General features: G+C 43.9%; 1 protein-coding gene across 1 annotated transcript; it reads left to right on the forward strand.

The window, feature by feature from the left end:
* The first annotated feature begins 9485 nt into the window (after positions 1–9485).
* Positions 9486–12758, forward strand: LOC131687916 (uncharacterized). The gene has a single exon (XM_058972010.1). It carries the CDS (start codon positions 9486–9488, stop codon positions 12756–12758), a length of 3273 nt encoding a protein of 1090 aa, XP_058827993.1.
* The last annotated feature ends 7259 nt before the right edge of the window (positions 12759–20017 follow it).

Here is a 20017-nt window from a genome sequence, read left to right on the forward strand (position 1 = left end):
CACGAGCCCAAATTTTTGTTTAACTTCAAAAAACTTGAGTAGTGTGTTTTTATGATGAGAAAACCGAAAAACATATTGCCTGTTTATGAAAGTTACTGATTTTTCAGCTAAACCTCAAGACATGTAACCCGCCAAAAGGCGGGATTGGGCAGCTGGACTAAGAAAATCTTATCTGGTGTTTGAAACGACATATATGCTCGCATGGAAATGGAAAGACAATGATCAGTCAGGAATATTAATCAACCATTTTTGGCTCATTTAACCGAATTCTAAAATTCCCACAATCAGTTTTAGTGTATCTACATAAAACGTAGATGACTACAAATGTAACTTCATTGTTCATTGATCGTCGCTTTTATTTAATTTCAGCTGGCGTACGACAGTAATATTCCCACAAACAGGTGGTCTGAAGAACCCGATTCCACGATTCCATCTTCGATTTGGTGTAATTTTACATACATTACAGTAATATTTAGGTGCAAATGTTTTATACCAGTTGCGCTTTTCGGATATGTAGAAAATGGAATTGGTCTGAGCATGTCCCAAAAAATCACGAATGCACCGGGAATGGAATCTAGAGAATGCTACAGTACCCTCATGTATTTTATACGAATAATTATGAAGGTTGGCATGGTGCTCGATATTGTGTGGATGCCCTTTACAATGCCTCTTGGAACCGCAAAGCAAAGTTTTGAGACTATCATTCCGTTTTGGAACTTAATCTTCAGTATCAACTGACTTCGCAGCCGATTCTTAATGTACAGGACAATTACAGGTGTTGCTATGATGCTACTGATCACTACCTGAAACGAAATATGCGGATAGAGTAAAAACACATGTGAAATTGATCCAGCTCTCAAACCTTATTTTGAACCAGTGTGGGCCAGAATGAAATGTCATGTGAGCGATATGTGAACCAGAATGAGAACGTATGTGAGTAGTATGGAGAAGGAAAAACAAAAAATGGAAAAGAAAGCATTTATCCGCAGGTCCCGTCCCAGATCACTAAACTCTGAAAAAATTCGATTTACCTGAAAACAGGTGGTTTTCATCCACCCTATTTTCACGTAACTATTACTGTAATTGCATGTAGCCGATGTATACAGCGCAATTCGGATTTCGAGTTTTCGGCCGTCCTTCCATAGACGACACCGTGTTTGGACGACTGACACTCAGAGACATACTTAAGGGGGTCTTCCACTCGCGAGGCCTAAAATTGAGCAGTTTTTTGGGAATAAATTGTAAAGCATCTACCCAATGGAGTTTAATTTTTTTTTTATTTTGAGGATACATGTTTTGACTTTTCAATTTTATTTTTGAAGATGTAAAGTAAAAATCTCTCGCGACCTTGAAACTTTATTGATGAAATTGATGCTGAAACTGTATGGGTCCCGTTTAGGCAAAGTTTTGGCAAATTGGGTAATCTGAAATCAGAAAACTCATATTTTTATAGCCATAGTCACATTGGCTATGTTTTCCCGAGAGGGTTGTTTTTTTACTGAAGTAGAATACTTCTAACGTTTCAATATGGGGTCCCGTTTCAAAAATTTCAGTTGAGAGTTTTTCCCAGGTTTGAAATGCGAATATCTTCCGTTCTACTGATCGAAATCGCAATATTTTTGCACTATCTGATCGGAAATTCGTGCACGTATCTCGTATTAAATTTCGGAATTAGTGCGACTACTATAAATAAACCAAAACCACTCAGAGCCCTCAAAAAGGAGCATGTAAGCGTTTCATTACATACGGGAATGTTATATATACAGGTCACGCGAACTTGTTTTGTATCAGTGGGTGCTCGCTTACCACACGAGCAACATGCTTGTCCGGACGGTACAATAAGCGGTATCCTGTTTGCGTTCCCGTACCAAGCGTCATCGCAAGGTTCTTCGTGATAAAATTCAGGGAATCACCAAATCCGCCATTCGGCGTCTGGCTCGTGGTGTAAAATGCATCTCCGATTTAATCAACGAATGCTGATGGTGTGCAGGAAAATGTCATCCGAGATGCCGTGACCTACACTGAACACGCCAAGCGCAAAACCGCAATGAATGTCGTCTATACTCTGAAGCGGCAGGGACGCACTTTGTATGGATTTTGAAGTTGAAAAGGTAGAACTCGTATCATTATTAAAAAGATGGGTGGGTAATGTCAGAGACATAACCGGAGTGAAGTAGAATACACTTTAGACCGGTAAATTCTGCTCTGGATTAAGCAATTTCTATGCGATTTTGTCGTCTTTTTTATAATTAGTAAAAGCTATGTAACGATTTGAGAAAATTTCCAATATTTTAATTATTTTTTTGGTCTATTAGTGGCTATAAGAATGGAACGAATTGACATTTTGAAAATTTTGAATGTTTTTTGAACAATTGGAGAAAAAAATATTGAAATAGAACCAGTACTTCTATGAAAAGTCTTAATTGACCGCTTAAAAACACTACTTTCGGGAAAACACGTTTAAAGATAAAGTACGATTGTAGTACCCTTCTAGTTAATGTGCTATACCGGGGCCCTAGAGCTCACCTTACTCATCACGAAAATGTTCTTGGTTGCCCATATTTTGCTCCCTCTGTTGAATTTGGGCCTGTTTTGCAGCAGCACCTACTTTACGTTCAGAACGAGTTATACGTTCACCGTCGAGTCGATCAGCACATCTTTCAGCTTCATTCCCTAAGGTAATTCCCATCACCTCCATAGCTTGTAATATCGATGAAAATGATTAAAGATGCTGACTGCCAAATAAGACGAATTGAATCACACTAGTTTTAGGAAATTTCATTAAGACATTAAATGTTGGATGAATAAAAATTTTACAAATACAAATACAAACATTGACCACCTGCCTGCCAGAATTTGTGCAAGTGTTTTGGCGCTAGAGCCCAGCTTCCACTATTCAGAGACTCATTGTTGTTTTGGGTGTGAGCTCATAAGCATCTTTCTATTAAACCTCTAGATGATAGACTTTCGTAGATGTGTTTCATTAATTCTACGATGGAAGGAGCGATGGGGATCCCGACGTGTTCGAAAGTTTCTAAAGTTCCTTTTGCTTCTGCCTGACGCGACTTGCACCAACTGTCCTCGCCGGGTGGACACTTTGAGTGTTGGGAATTTTCGTTCGATGACGAGCAGTGTTCGAGGGAAGCCCTGATAGAATTTCGCATATGTTCTACAGAATTTAAATTTCTACGAATTGCCAGCTCATAAAATTTTGTTAGCTCGCCGATAAATTTGTCCGTCAACTTTCTCTTTCCTTTCCCACCGATACCTTTTTTTCTTGCTTCAGTTTTTATAATCTCGTTCCCATACGCTTCTCAACATGTCCGACGCAGTCTTTCTTCCGTACGATTATCTCGTCCCCAAAAAACAAGAAACCATTCACAGACGCTCACATAGACATAAACTGTTAAGAATGGACCGGTGAATTCTGTAAACAATGATTTTTCCGTAGACAAGCGTCATCGTGATGCGCCGCTTCGTCTTGTCGGCGAAATAAAAATCAACGCACAATGCAATATTCCCTTTTGGAACTCATCAACTACATGTCACATTGGTGCAACAATAAAACGTATGTGCTAGCTCCCGTCCCCTGGGACAATTCGACCAGCTTCTCGTCTTAACACTGCAACAATAAACTGTATATGCAAGTAGTGATTCTCGCCTCCCTGCTTCCACCTCTCCCAGCACACGTCGCCGCAGTTGTGTCATCATTCCGTGGCTGAACCGATAGTAAATACGATATTCAACACTCCGTAGCCGCAATTGCAGCCTGTTCTGCCTGTGCAACAATGTAATTAGTTTAAGCAACCACAATTGGGGCAAAGGGGCCTGTTGGTGAAGGTAATAAACAAACATGCACACGATCGCCGGTTGTGTTTGTACCTTAAATAATATGGATTTGTGAGCAGCTTTTTTAGCTTCCCGGGTAAGCATTTTGGACAGTATGTGTCCCGCCGAAGCTAGCTATGATACTGCCCTCCTCAGCAAGATTTTACCATTCTCAGCTCTCACTACCACTGCAGTCTACATCAGCCATTCTGCTGGTCTCGAGTATTACTTTGCTTCAGTTGTACTCATCTACTATCCGTTCTGCTTGTGCAACACTAAAATGATTACGCAAGCGCGCGTCGTCAGGCAAATTTCGACTAGCTACGTGTCTCAACACTGTAGCAACAAACTGGACGTGCAAGCAGGGCCTTCGCTTCCCTGCTTCCATCTCTTCTAGCTCAACCTGCCATTGCAAGGACACCCACCAGCTATTCGTCCTCTCAGGGCAACCATTCGACGTCTCTGCCAGCGTCCACCTGCCGTGACGGAACAATGCAGAAAAACGAATATGCCAGCAGCGTTCCCAGCTTCCTCGGTAAGCATTTTGAACAGTATATGTTCCGCCGAAGCAAGTTTCGATACTACCACCCTCAGCAAGTTTTCACCGTTCACAGTTTTCCCCGCTGCCGCTGAGCCCTGCTGCTATTCGTCGTGTCGGCGAAATATAAAAAAGTGCAGCATGCAGTATAGCTTCGCTGCAGTTGCACTCAACACGTATCAATTATCCGCGGCCAGATAAATTCTGAGAAGCCCTTCGTCTCAACAGTGCAGCAACCAATTAGATGCGCAAGCAGCGATGTTCACTTCCGTGTTTTTATCTCTCCCAGCTCCCGGTATCACCGCAACAGCACCCATCAGCTGCCCGCCCTGTCTGGGAAACCTTACGTTGCATCTGCAAGCAGCCGCCAGCTGTGATAAAACACTACATAAAACGAATATGCCAGCCGCATTTCTAGCTTCCTCGGTAAGCATTCTCACACTTAATTTTTTCTGCCGAATCTCAGCTTTTTTGCATCTTTTGCCGAAATCTCAACAGCTGAGATTCAGCAAACATTATTTTTGCTGAGATCTCAGTAAAAGTGACGTTTGAGTGCTGTGACTCGGAAAATATTTCACCGAAAATCAGCAAGCTAATTTCACTTTACAGAGATATCAGTTTCTAAATTTGCTGACTACACAGCTGTTGAGAAATTACCGAGCCGAATTGAGTGTGCTGGACAGTATATGTCCCACCGAAGCAACATATGATACTGCCACCTTCAGCAAGATATCAACATTCTCAGCTCTCGCAAATACTGCCACCTGCACAAACAGCGCCTTCGTGTCCCCGCCACTATCGTGACAACGCTCAGCTGCTGGCGCTGTCAAAGAACCGTCTTCTGAATGAAGAAATGGCTGATATGATGAGCTATAAGATTGCTACAATCAACATGAACGCAGTGACAAACGGAACAAAGCTCGACGCCGTGAATTCTTTCATCCGGTCTGCTGAATTATATAATCCTGCAAGAGGTGGCAACGACAAACCTTAGCATACCAGGGTTTAGCATTGAGTACAATGTAGACGAGCATAGAAGAGGAACAGCGATTGCAGCACGAATTTTTTTCTCCTAACTTACATTGATAGAAGCATGGACACAAGAATAATCAGCGGACGGATAAATGACGTTACTTTCATCAACGTTTATACCATGTTCACACTACGCGTTAAAACGTGTTTTAACGCTATCTTGATGACATTTTTCTTGTTGCTAATTATTATAACATGTCTTAACTCTGTAGTGTGAACGTAGTATTACGCACCGTCGGGGATGCAAAATCGAAACGCTCAGGAAAATTTTTGCAACAACATACTACCATTGTTAACAGCGCTACACAGTTAAGCGAGCCCCTCGGCGCCCATGCAACAAATCAACAACACTAACCGCGCCTTCCGCCTTCTCGGGGGATTGGCACGAATAAGGGTGACGTGAAAGACAGTCGAACAAGCGGGGGAAATAGTTGTCAAGTCATTTCGTGAAGAACAATCGTAAATTGTATAACCTAAACTATCACAGTTAGAAGCATTTAATAATCTTCTAGTGTGTGAGGATTAGTGAGCGGTATCGATTATTTGCAATTCTTATTTTGTCAATTCTATTTGTGAAAAGGTGAGCCTATATTCAACTTAAGAGCTAAAACTAAACCTAAAACTTACAGCTACAGTACGGATCAAGATAGTACGGGGACAACCTAGTACGGATCTAAGAGTACAAGTACCGCCTTGAAGCTCACGTTCGCGTAGAAATCAGTACAGTGCTGAACTGAGTCGTTAGGGTGAGTGGTCAGATTGTCAGCTAACAAATAGATTTGATGTATAAATTGCATATAGTGTCGCCAGATTGATCGCTCTCCGGAAAGTTTAAACACGTTGCAGGACAGTACAGTCACTAAAAGTAAGGGAATGTATGCATTATCCTATCAAACTAAAACCTTAATCATTCTAGGAATTTTATTTACGTTTCATCTACAATAAAGTGAAGATTGATAAAATCTGCGAGTACTCACTGCTGTCGAGCAACATCTTATAAAATTCTTTTACGAGAATTGCTTCACGGAGGAAGGATGTCATCCAGGAAAGCCAAATCCGGATCCAGCAAGAAGACGGTCGATAAGGTCACCCCAGGTGGTGACGCGGCAGTTGACGGTCACAACGTCCAAGCGACTACGACTGAGCTGCAGAAGGACGAAACGAACGCTAAGGATTCGGCGATTAAAGTGTTTGTCCATCCTCCCCCTAGCGAACAGGTAAATGATAAAGTTACCAATGAATCCAACCGGCCGTGAGCAAATCCTAAGGAAAAGGATACCGCCGAGAAAAATAAAACGAACGTAGTCAAACGTAATCCGTTCCGCCGCGTACGAAAGAATCGGGTCGGTCATTGTCAAGTGTGTGATGAGCGTGATAATAGTCGAATGGTTCAGTGTGACGGTTGCAATGAGTGGTATCATTTCTCGTGTGTAGAAGTGTCAGAAGAGATTGCTGACGTGAGCTGGATCTGCATGAACTGCGAACACGCAAAGGATCTAACCCCTTCCCCTCTGCATACCCCCAACGTAAGCAGTACCACATCCACTGTACGGTCAAAGAGCAAGGCAAGCAGCATCGGAAGTCAGGCCAAACGGAGACAAGCTTTGGAACTACAATGGTTAGAGGAGGAAAAGGAGTTGGAACGACGATATTTAGAACTCAAGTACAAGATTCTGTTAGAGGGCGGTAGCGACTGCTCGTCGATTGTTAGTGAACCCCAATCAGTATCAATGTCGAAGGTGAAGAAGTGGATAGACGACACGGATGGATACGGCGAGAAGGTTGACTGCGGATCTGAAGCCGAGGAACTAGAGAAACGTCCACCGAGGAACTCGACTGCGTCTATAGAGCACCATGCTCCAGTTCCAGATCAGCAGCGTGCGACTCAAGTTAATATCCAACTCCGACGACCCCCACAACGTGTTTCCGGCCAACAAGAGACTCGGCCAATCTTCGGCAGCTCCCATATGCGACAATCAGTCGCTCTCGCACCGGAGGCTGGATCATGGGTCGAAGCGAATGCGTTTGTACCAGGTCAGCGTTCCACCCCCGTTGGACGACCATCCCTCCCAGCGCATGGGCTCAGTGACGACACGGCTTGTGTGTTGAATCGAAGTCAAATCGCCGCACGCCAGGCAGTTTCGAAGGATTTGCCGGACTTCAGTGGTAATCCGGAAGATTGGCCGCTGTTCTTCTCGATGTTTAACTCGTCGACTCAGATGTGCGGATTCTCCAATGAGGAAAATATGTTACGGTTGCGTAAGTGCTTGAAAGGAAGAGCATTGGAAGCAGTAAGATGTCGCCTGCTCCACCCATCGAACGTTGCGGGAGTCCTTTCAACTCTCAAGATGCTCTATGGACGACCGGAAGCAATCGTGCAGGCGGTTATCAAGAAGATACGATCATTGCCGTCACCGAGCATAGAGAAGTTGGAGACAGTGGTGAACTTCGCGCTGACAGTTGAGAATTTGGTCGCTACCATTCAAGTGTGTGAGGTTAGTGACTTCGTCTACAATGCATCGCTGCGATACGAGTTGGTAGGGAGGTTGCCACCAACGTTGAAGCTGAGCTGGGCCAGGTTCTCAAGGAACAACCCGACTCCGAACCTATTGGATTTCAGTACGTGGCTGTACGAGACAGCAGAGGATGCAAGTGCGGTCGTAGATACCGTATTCAGCGATCAACGGTTTCGCGGTACTAAGCGGGATGGCTTCTTGAATGTTCACTCGGAAATAGACTCTGAGGATTCGAAACCAGCCAACTCTCTACAGAAACCAACCATCGTTGACACCAAGAAGTGCGTGGCGTGCAAAGGGGATTGTACGATGCTGGCCAAGTGCAAACAGTTCGTAGACCTAAGCTACGATTCGAAGTGGGCTACAGTAAGAGCTTACAAACTTTGTCGCAAATGCCTGCGTAAACACAACGGGTCATGTAGACAAGAAAAACCATGCGGAACGAATGGCTGTACATATCTGCACCATCACCTGCTTCACGGTTACGGAAACCCTCGATCTGGTGAATCTCCTACAGCAGCCGCTGTTTACGAGAAGAGTTGCAACGTGCACCAAGTGCAGTCGGAGATCTTGTTCAGAGTAGTTCCGGTCATTTTATACGGCCCATCAAAGGCAATTCGAACCTACGCATTCCTGGACGACGGCTCAGAACTCACGCTTCTAGAACAGAGTTTAGCAGACGAGCTCGGGTTAAGGGGACCAAAGAATCCACTGTGCCTGAAGTGGACAGGCGAAACCACCAAGATCGAAAACAGATCACAAAACGTTAGTCTTCAAATCTCCAGTGTAACGAACCCGATCAAGAGGTATGATCTCTCCAGTGTACGAACGATCAGAAATTTGCAGATCCGACCACAGACTCTCCTTACCTCGGAGTTGCAACAGAGATACCAGCACCTCATGGGACTACCGATTGAGTCGTATAACGAGGCCAATCCGCGAATCCTAATCGGCTTGGATAATGCCACTCTCGGATATGCAATGAAGAGTCGCGAAGGACAGTCAAATGAGCCGATTGCAATCAAAACACGGCTCGGCTGGATTGCTTTCGGCAGTTGTGTGGGAGAGAAGAATGCTGGGCACTACGTAAACTATCATGCGCTACAGATTTGCCAGTGCAACAGAGAGACCAGTGAAGATCTTCACGAACTCGTCAATAATTAATAAATTAAAACGAATTAATAAATAAACTCCAGCTGTTACTAAAGTTGATGAATGAACTAATGCTGATACAGGAGTAGGAGCTGCTATAGCTGCAGGTAATCAAGAAGAAAAAGGAATTTGTGCTCTTTTTGTTATAGCAGCCAATATTACTAAATAACCAATAATTATTATACAAAAATCTTTTTTTATAATTTCTAAATAATAAATATAATTTCATCTACCATAATTTAATATTCAAGCAATAGCTCGACAGCTTGGGCATATCTAAGCAAAGTAAACTACTTCTGTCACACGAGGACCAACGAGCACAGTCAATGCTGGAATCACTCACTCGGCCCGTAGACAGCCGTTTCGAATCCGGGCTTCTATGGAAGTACGATTCAGTCCGACTTCCGGATAGTGCAGCGATGGCACTGCGAAGATGGCGATGCCTAGATAACCGCATGAATAAGGATCCACTTCTGGCGGGAGAATTGAACGCGAAAATCCAGGATCATATCAACAAAGGCTACATTCGCAAGTTGTCCGCGGAAGAGCTGATAGTAAACCGCCCACGAGTTTGGTACCTTCCGATATTTCCAATCGTCAATCCGAACAAGCCGGGCAAAACGAGACTCGTATGGGATGCAGCTGCCACCGCCTTTGGAGTTTCACTCAACTCAGTTCTGTTAAAAGGCCCAGAGCAACTGACATCTCTTCTATCTGTTCTGATCCAGTTCCGGGAGTTTCGGACAGCGGTATGCGGCGACATCCGTGAGATGTACCACCAAGTAAGGATGCGGGAGGACGACCAGCATTGCCAACGCTTCTTCTGGAAGGCCTGCGAGACAGATATCGACCCTAGCGTCTACGTAGTGCAGGTAATGACGTTCGGCGCATGCTGCTCGCCGAGTACGGCACAATACGTAAAAAATTACAATGCAAAGAGATTCGAACAAGAACACCCAGAAGCAGTTCACGCAATCGTAAAGCAACACTACGTTGACGATATGCTTCTGAGTGTGGAATCTGAGGAGGAAGCAATACAAGTGGTTCGAGAAGTACAGACAGTGCACAGATCAGCAGGCTTCGAAATGCGGAACTGGATCTCCAACTCACCCAGAGTTGTGGCAGCTATGAGCGAAACAGGCTCCGATGAGAAAAGCCTCAGTATCGGCGACAAACACGTGTCAGAACGGGTTCTCGGAATGTGGTGGAACACCTCAACAGACTGCTTCACATATAAAATGTCACCGCGGTACGAGCAGCTACTGATCAGTGGGCAGCGACGACCGACAAAACGCGAAGTGCTTCGGACGTTAATGATGATATTCGATCCCTTAGGACTCATAGCACACTTCCTAATGCAACTAAAATCCTTGCTGCAAGAAATCTGGAGAACTTCAGTCGGCTGGGATGACCCCATCAATGAGTCGTTGTTTCAAAAGTGGTTGTCATGGCTGACAGTGTTGCCGCAGGTATCGTCTATCGAAATACCTCGATGCTACCGAACACTCACATCCGCGACGGACGGAACGGTGGTACAACTGCACACGTTCGTCGACGCAAGCGAGAACGGTTTCGCAGCTGCAGTGTATTTGCGTTTTCAGGAAGGAGAAACCATCGAATGCAGACTGGCCGGAGCAAAGACGAGAGTCGCGCCGCTAAAGTTTCTCTCCATTCCGAAGTCCGAACTGCAAGCCGCCGTGATAGCCATGAGATTAGCGGGAACCATTGCCAAATCGCTATCCGTCAAAATCAATCTACGTTTCTTCTGGACTGACTCCAGAGATGTCCTCTGCTGGCTCAACTCGGATCACCGTCGGTATAGCCAATTCGTGGCCTTCCGTGTTAGCGAGATCCTGGAAACGACGAACGTCAACGAATGGCAGTGGGTGCCAACGAAGCTGAACGTGGCAGACGAGGGAACCAAATGGACACGAGCTCCAGATATGACAGCCTCTAGTCGATGGTTTTGCGGTCCCAATTTTCTCTGGCAACCGAAGAAAGCATGGCCTGTTTCCCCGCACTCATTTGGATCGACTAAAGAGGAGTTGCGGCCTCATCTTCTGCTTCATACCATGCCGTTGGACCCAGTGGTTCAGCCACATGATTTCTCGGAATGGTCTTCTCTACTGCGCCGAATGGCTTATGTGACCCGTTTCGTGGACAACCTGAAGCAAGCTAAGATGAAAAAACCAAGGCAGAGTGGCCCTCTGACTCGTTACGAGCTAAGAAAAGCGGAAAATTACCTGTTTCGTCTTGCACAGCGCAGTGCGTATCCCGATGAGATAGCAGTCCTGAATGAACCCTTATCAACCACCCAGCAACGCAAGCTTATAAAAAACAACAGTTCGCTAAGCAAGATGTGCGCCTTTCTTGACAAGAACGGCGTTCTAAGGGCCCGCGGCCGAACCCAAGAATGTAAATTCACAGATTACGACGCCGCTAATCCGGTTATTCTTCCACGGAATCACCACATCACTAGGCTTATCGTGTCCAACGCACACAAGCAGTTTAACCACCAGAACCATGAGACGATCATCAACGAGCTTCGCCAGCGATTCCGCAGTCCACGTCTGAAGGCAACGTACCATGCGATCCGGAAGGAGTGCCAACAGTGTAAAAATAACCAGGCTGCCCCGCAACCACCTGCGATGGCCGATCTACCACTCGCTCGCCTGGCTGCCTTTGCTCGACCATTTACGTACATGGGGATAGACTATTTTGGCCCAATGACGGTATCCGTCGGACGACGCACGGAGAAACGTTGGGGGGTACTGGCAACATGTCTTACCATTCGCGCCGTACACTTAGAACTCGCTCACACACTGACGACAGATTCCTGTATCATGGCTATACGCAACATCTTCGCTAGAAGGGGAGTTCCGGCAGTGATCTACAGCGACCGTGGCACAAACTTCCAGGGCGCCAGTAAGGAGCTACAGCTAGCGCTACAGGAACTCGACGACGACCGGCTGATGCGGGAGTTCACCACGGCTCGAACGGAATGGACTTTTAATCCGCCAGCCTCTCCTCACATGGGAGGAGCATGGGAACGTCTGGTTCAGTCCGTGAAACGGAACCTAACTGTGCTGCAATCGAATGCTACGCCAACTCACGAGGTGCTCCAGAACGCGTTGGTGGAAGTTGAGAACGTTCTCAACTCGCGGCCACTCACTAGCGTCCCGCTGGAAAACGACGAATCTCCAGTGCTGACGCCCAATCACTTTCTGCTGGGTACGCAAAACGGCTTACGACCGTGGGTGCCATTCGACGACAGCTCTGCAGCTCTACGAAACAGCTGGCAACGTTCGCAGGCCATGGCCAACCGATTCTGGCAGTTGTGGGTTAGAGACTATCTTCCAACGCTTACTCGGAAACCGAAGTGGCTCACAACAGCAAAACCCATTGCAGTCGGCGACGTTGTCATCATCGTGGACCCAAATCTACGGCGAAACTGCTGGCCGAAGGGTCGAGTTATCTGCGTCAAACCTGGTGCAGATGGACAAGTGAGATGGGCGACGGTGCAGACGGCCAACGGAATCTACGAGAGGCCTGCCGTTAAACTCGCTGTCCTGGACGTAGGCGTTGAGATGAATGCTTCAGGGAGACCCTTACTGCATTCCGGGGGGAGTGTTAACAGCGCTACACAGTTAAGCGAGCCCCTCGGCGCCCATGCAACAAATCAACAACACTAACCGCGCCTTCCGCCTTCTCGGGGGATTGGCACGAATAAGGGTGACGTGAAAGACAGTCGAACAAGCGGGGGAAATAGTTGTCAAGTCATTTCGTGAAGAACAATCGTAAATTGTATAACCTAAACTATCACAGTTAGAAGCATTTAATAATCTTCTAGTGTGTGAGGATTAGTGAGCGGTATCGATTATTTGCAATTCTTATTTTGTCAATTCTATTTGTGAAAAGGTGAGCCTATATTCAACTTAAGAGCTAAAACTAAACCTAAAACTTACAGCTACAGTACGGATCAAGATAGTACGGGGACAACCTAGTACGGATCTAAGAGTACAAGTACCGCCTTGAAGCTCACGTTCGCGTAGAAATCAGTACAGTGCTGAACTGAGTCGTTAGGGTGAGTGGTCAGATTGTCAGCTAACAAATAGATTTGATGTATAAATTGCATATAGTGTCGCCAGATTGATCGCTCTCCGGAAAGTTTAAACACGTTCCCGACAGTACAGTCACTAAAAGTAAGAGAATGTATGCATTATCCTATCAAACTAAAACCTTAATCATTCTAGGAATTTTATAATCATCCCATACGTTTCATCTACAATAAAGTGAAGATTGATAAAATCTGCGAGTACTCACTGCTGTCGAGCAACAACCATACTCTACAATGCGACGAATACTGCAATCGTCAGGGGCGATTTAAACTCTGTAGTGAATCAAAAAGACGCAACCGGATCAAATGCACACAGTCCAATGCTTAAAAGATTCATGTCGGCTTCAGGAGTTGACGACAACTGGGAACTCATACATCGTCAACATGTCGAATTCTCATTTATCAGATTCGACTCTGCGTCCAGGATAGACCAGATCCTTCTGACTCCCAATATACGCGGGTGGATAATAACAGCACATTTTGCAGCAACGGCTTTTTCGGATCATAACGCATACATCATCCGCACTGTGCTCCCCACACTTGGGAACCCACCTGGTCGGGGTGTATGGCGTATGCACCCAAGTTTAGTAAAAGATCCAGCAGTTATAGATGAACTTCACGTCAAATGGGTGTATTGGACTAGGAACCGAAGGAATTTCCGCACATGGATCGAATGGTGGATCAAATATGTTAAACCAAAACTTCAAATGGAAATATCGTTAAAAAGGCGTTCCTTCTGCGACACAATAGAATAGTATTATGCTCTGCTTCGTTCATCCTATGACCGCTATTATGGCGATTCCAGTCAGCTAAGTACTATCAACCACATTAATGCATTTGCTTTTGCTTCAATGGAACTATGCCCAACAAACAAGGAGTTGGAACGAAGGCGAAAGCACATCCATATTCCACGTAGCCAACCAAAAATCTCGACGAACCGAAACCTCGATTAAAACGCTGCAGAATGGTGCTGATACAATAAGGGAGTCAGATGAGATAGCCGGAGCGTGCAGGAATATTTCGCTAACCTGTACTCCTCCATGCACACAACAATAAACGACAATTTCAATCCAACACAATGCATCCCGAACGAGAATGAGGACAATCAGTATACACTGAGCGAGATTTCATTCGAAGAGATTCTACAATTAAAGCAAGCAGCTCACGAAAATCTCCTGGCATTGATGGCCTACCGAATGAATTTTACTTAAAATCACGGCAAGTGATTCAGAGAGAGTTCACCTTCATCATAAATGAAGCCTTGTCCTCATAAGCCCCCAATGAGTTTTTTGATGGTGTGATCGTACTAGTCAAAAAGAAGAAAAGTAACGACAGCATAAAATCGTACAGGCCGATTCCACTACTGAATGCTAACTACAAAATATTCACGAGGATTTTGAAAAGAAGAATAAGCCCCCTCCTTCCACTGGTTCTATCTTATCTAAAAATCGAAATTGCTGTAATGAAAAGCGAAACATTTTCGAAGCTACTGTTCGCATACTGGACCGCATTTGTGAACTAAAACAGCAGCAGGGAAACGCGATGTTTGAGTTTGATCATGCCTTCGATAGACCTGACACTACCCAAAGCCTTCAGACCTATTAATTTGACATCAACACTTCTAAAACTGATGGAAAAACTGCTGGACCACTATATTCGAACGGAGCACTTATCGAAAGTTCCGCTAAACAAGTACCAGTTTGCATATCAAAAGGGAAAATCTACGGAAACAGCCCTATATACCTTAGTGACACTTATTACCCTCGATTTCAAGGAAATAGCAAGTTGCACTTTTCTTGACATAGAGGGTGCTTTTGATAATACGTCCTACATATCAATTCACAAGGCCCAGTCAAAAAGAGGAGTGGAAAAGCCGATAGAGGACTGGATTCTTGCAATGCTCAAGAGTCGAGAGATCACAGCAACGTTGGGAGACACGAAAGCAACTATAACAGCCAATAGAGGTTGTCTCCAGGGAGGTGTGCTATCACCCCTGCTCTGGTCACTAGTAGTGGACGAACTGACAATGATCTGACTGAAATGGGTTTCGAGGTTGTTGGATATACAGATGACATTGTCCTAATTGTGAGGGGAAAACTAGCCCTAAACTTCATCATGACATGGTGTTTCAAAGAGGGACTCAACGTAAACCCTGCAAAAACGGTCATTGTACCATTTACCAATAGGAAAAAACTGAAGTTGGTTCCCTCAACTCTCAGTGGAACTACAATCAACTACGCAGAACAAGCGAAACTCCTAGATGTTATCCTAGACAAAAAACTGAATTGGAACTCGCACCTGACATACGCCGTTAATAAAGCAACAACAGCACTGTGGGCGTGCAGTAAACTCTTCGGGAAAACTTGGGGTCTCAAACCGAGGTTGGCTTACTGGTCCTACACGACCATCGCCAGACCACGATTAACTTATTCCTCCATTGTGTGGTGGCCCAAAGTTAAGAAAAAGACCGCCCAAGCTAAATAACTAAAGTTCAGAGGCTGGCCTGCCTCTCTATCACAGGCGCTATGAAATCAACACACACCACAGCTATGGAAGCCATGCTTCATCTACCTTCATTGCACAAACACGCTATGGGGGAGGCGAGACTTGGCTCTCTGAGAGTGCTAAAGGGTAAACCACTATTTGATGGGGATTTAAATGGTCACCTGAGTATAATAAAGGAACTCAAACTAAACCCTATCTTGACTACAATTCAAGATAAAATGGAGGCTAAACTTCGATATCTCATATGAGGTCCATATAGTGTATCGTCAGATGTGGGATGTAGGGGGTCCTATACTACCTCAAGGTAAATATCATTCTATACGGATGGTTCTAAAATGGGTGAGCTGAGTGGCTCGGGAGTCTACGGACCAAGAATTAAAGAAGCGATATGAATGGGAAAGTGGCCTACAGTTTTCCAGGCAGATGTATATGCAATATACATCTGCTCGAAGGCCTGTAGAAAACGAAACTACAGACATGCACAAATCGCAATCTTCTCGGACAGCCAAGTAGCACTGTTGGCATTAAGGTCGTCGAAATGTGAGTCCAAACTGGTTTGGGAGTGCATCACATCTTTACAACAACTGTCAACTCGGAATAAAGTAATGATATTCTGGGTACCTGGCCACCAAGGAGTCGATGGTAACGAAGTGGCCGATGAATTAGCCAGGCGTGGTTCATCAAACATGTTTGTTGGGCCAAAACAATTTCTAGGTATATCTACCTGTGCCATTAAACTAGAATTTTCGGCTTGGGCAAGAGACCAACTACTAAACGGTTGGCGTAGCGTAGAAGACGCTCGACAAGCTAAGAAATTCATACATCCAGATACAACGAGAGCCAAAAAACTAATGGATCTAAAACGTAAAGACTTACGTATAATCGCAGGTTTATTTACGGGACATTGTTCTCCTAAGTATCATCTGAAAAAAATTGGCAAAAGTCAAGATGACATTTGTCGATTCTGGAACTACGAGCCCGAGAGCTCGGAACATATTCTCTGCCATTGTGCAGTACTATTTCTTCGAAGGGAGCGATACTTCGGAAGGCATCTTATGACGCCTCACGAGATAAGGCATACCTGTCCCAAACGGATCCTCAGCTACAATAATAATGTACTACCCGGTTGGGAGGAAACATGTGGACAAATAAACAACTCGCTTCCAACTACATTGTATTCGGACAATTTGTAACATGTAGAGCAAACAAGGGCAGCCACAAAAGATAACCTGAATAGTGGTCACATTGGCAAAGTTTCCCCTAACAAAAAAAATGCCTTCGATAGAGTGGAGTACAACTGTCTTGCAAGAACTATGGGGCATATGAACTTGAACCTGGAACTGATAAACCTCCTCATGTTCTGCATGAACAACAGCTTCTCAAGAGTACTGGTCAACGGAAAATTAGGAAATGAAAAAAAAAATTCAAAAATCAGTGCGCCAAGGTGATCCACTTTCAATGATTTTGTTCGTCACCTACTTACAACCCTAACTTTTTTTATTCACCTCGTTTATTAGGCACAAATACGTTAGCTTGGCGGTGTCAAATTCTTTTGTTTTTACATTTTGGATATCTTAAAACTAGGAGGTTACAATGATGAAATATTTTTTTATAAGAGAGGAATATTTTACAGCTATCTTAAGACTACAAATACGATTTTATATACAAGAGAGGGGGCAAAAGATTTTTTTTATGAAAAATTTTAAAACAGGGAATTCAGTTTGATATACAAGAGGGGGAGTAATAGTTTTTTACGAAATATTTTACAGTTATCTTAAAACTAACAATTTAGTTTGGTACTCAAAATAGGGGAACAAATATTTATGAGAAATTTCACAGATGTCTTAAAACTAGGGATACAAGATGGGGACAATAGTTTTAACAAAGAGTAAAAAATTACAGCTATCTTAAAACTAGGAATACGGAATACAAATTTGATTTTTTATCGGAGACTTATGCTTGGTCAAGATATTCAGAGGGGGCTTATTTCCAAAATCAGTGTAGAAGCAGTTGTATCAAGGACAGGGGAGAGATGGTGACCGGGAGAGAAGAGCAAAACTTGCAACTTTTGGACAAACGGAAGATCAGCGAAACAAATTAGCGCCTCAGTCTAGTAGGTCGGATTGGCGGATGGTATTCTTCGGACCAGCGGGGAATCCTTCAAAAGTCATCGGACCTGGAGTCGCTCACGCTTCAGTTTCCGTAGTGGTAAGGGCGACGGCGGTTACATAGTGGCCCTCTGGAGGGACCGGTTCCACAAGGCAGGGGGAAAATTCGAAAAACGAGAAATAAAAGAGAGGGACTAAATTGGGATATTTATCGTTTTTATGAAAGTATAAATAAGGGACATATAGGGGAGATCGTATAACCCTTACTTGATAAACTGCGGAGACAATTTCCTCATTCAGTACTCATATTCGGACGACATCTCTATGTTCATCGAAACATTTTTGCTGTCTTTACAGCTGTTTATGGCGCAAAACTCAACACGCAGAAAACTAATGCCTTGAATATCGGCTTTTTGAATACAACATCACAAACAGGATGGTTGCAAATACAATCTTTGGTAAAAATTCTCGGGATACATTTTGCTGAAAACTTCTCAAGCAATGTTGAGCAAAATTGGCTTGCGGTTCTTCGGTTCTAAAATAATTTTGTTGAACACGTTCATAAGGTCAAAAATTTGATACACAACATCAGTCATCCCTTTACCGAATAAATATGCTGGAAAATTTATATCGCGGATCGGTTCCTTTTTGTGGTAGGGGAAGAATTGGACCAGAACTTCCAAAACGTCTAGGAGGGTTAAACCTCCTCTCACCATCTATCAAAGCCAAGGCCCTTCTAACAAACAGCATATCGGTTCGGATCTACCCTTTTTTGTGGAGTTTTCTGGAGCACAACGCAAATCCTCCAAACCTTTCACGCGTCCCACGAAAGTATGAGCACATCCGGACGGTAATCAAAGAGACCCCTTTCCTGACGGACGAAATAGCTAGAGCACCTACTTCTAGTATAATTTAGTATAGTATAACTATTTTGTACAACCGCTTAAAGAACCAAAAATAGTCAGGGAAAATCCACAACGTGATTGGAAGCGAATTTTTAAAAACATCCACTCTAAGCTTTTAAGCTCACGCCAACGCTCAGCATGGTTTTCAGTTGTGCATCGCAAAGTTGTAAGCAACGAATTTTTATATAGGGTGAACAGGAGAGCTGACTCAAATTGCAGTATTTGTCCCGGTCAGACAGATAGCATCGAGCACCACCTATTCCAATGTACCGAAAATAAGAACATATCAAATAAGAACTTATCAGCGAAACGTTTTTTGGCTCTGGATCGACGGCTCTCACAGCTACATCATGAGGACTGGATATATCCGACCATTCAGCGTCAATTTAGACGGACCCGCCAACAAACTCTCAAAGAATTTTCATCGATGACAAGTGTACCAGCAAACGAGAAGAACATTGAAAATTATAAGTTTTATTTAACATGTAATAATAAGAAACTGGACAATAAATGTTTTACAAAAAAAACTACCAAAACAGGTTGAAACAACCTTTACCTATACTACACGGCTTGTCTAGGCTTCTTGGAGAATGAAGCTGACATTGAAAGTCTGCTTCCATAGACGGCATATTCCATATTATACATATTCCACTGAATTTGGTTACAAAGGCAATGGTTTCTTCTGATACTGTTGTGTTATCTTTTAAATGTATCTACATAAAATGGCTACATAATGCGAATCTCAATATACATATGATTAGGCCGCATAAACCGATTATCAAAACTCACTTCGAATGGAAATTCAAGACTATCCGTTACCCTCCAATTGGATTAATTACATATGTATCATGTATCATCTATATCTCACAGTAGTCAGCAATAAAGAAAAGTTTTCTCCTTCATTGACTGCTATGAACTGTGTTCAGCCAATAGCGGTATATCTGAAATTATTCTTCAAAGGGGACCTATGACAGACTTATACGCCCTAATCATATGTTTGTCGAGGTTTGAATGTTTAAGTATCAGCAATCTTAGACGTCGACACTTTTTGTGCGAAATAAGTCAAGCTCGCTAACTAACCGCAATGTTGTTTTTATTTATATTAAATTAACACATTCGTGCTAATATCGCACTGAAAAGCTGAATCACCCGCTACTCAAACAAAAAGGGGAGTGCCGAAAAAAGATGTCCGCGACTGCTGACGAAATACAATTTTATTAAAAGTGAGAAAAGGGTTAAGAATAACCTATGTTTGAAACTAAAGGCCGAATGTTTAAAATGTTACGTATCGAAAAAATAAAGAAGGTTGATTTTCC

This window comes from Topomyia yanbarensis, chromosome 3 (genome assembly GCF_030247195.1).
Source record: "Topomyia yanbarensis strain Yona2022 chromosome 3, ASM3024719v1, whole genome shotgun sequence".
Lineage (NCBI taxonomy): Eukaryota > Metazoa > Arthropoda > Insecta > Diptera > Culicidae > Topomyia > Topomyia yanbarensis.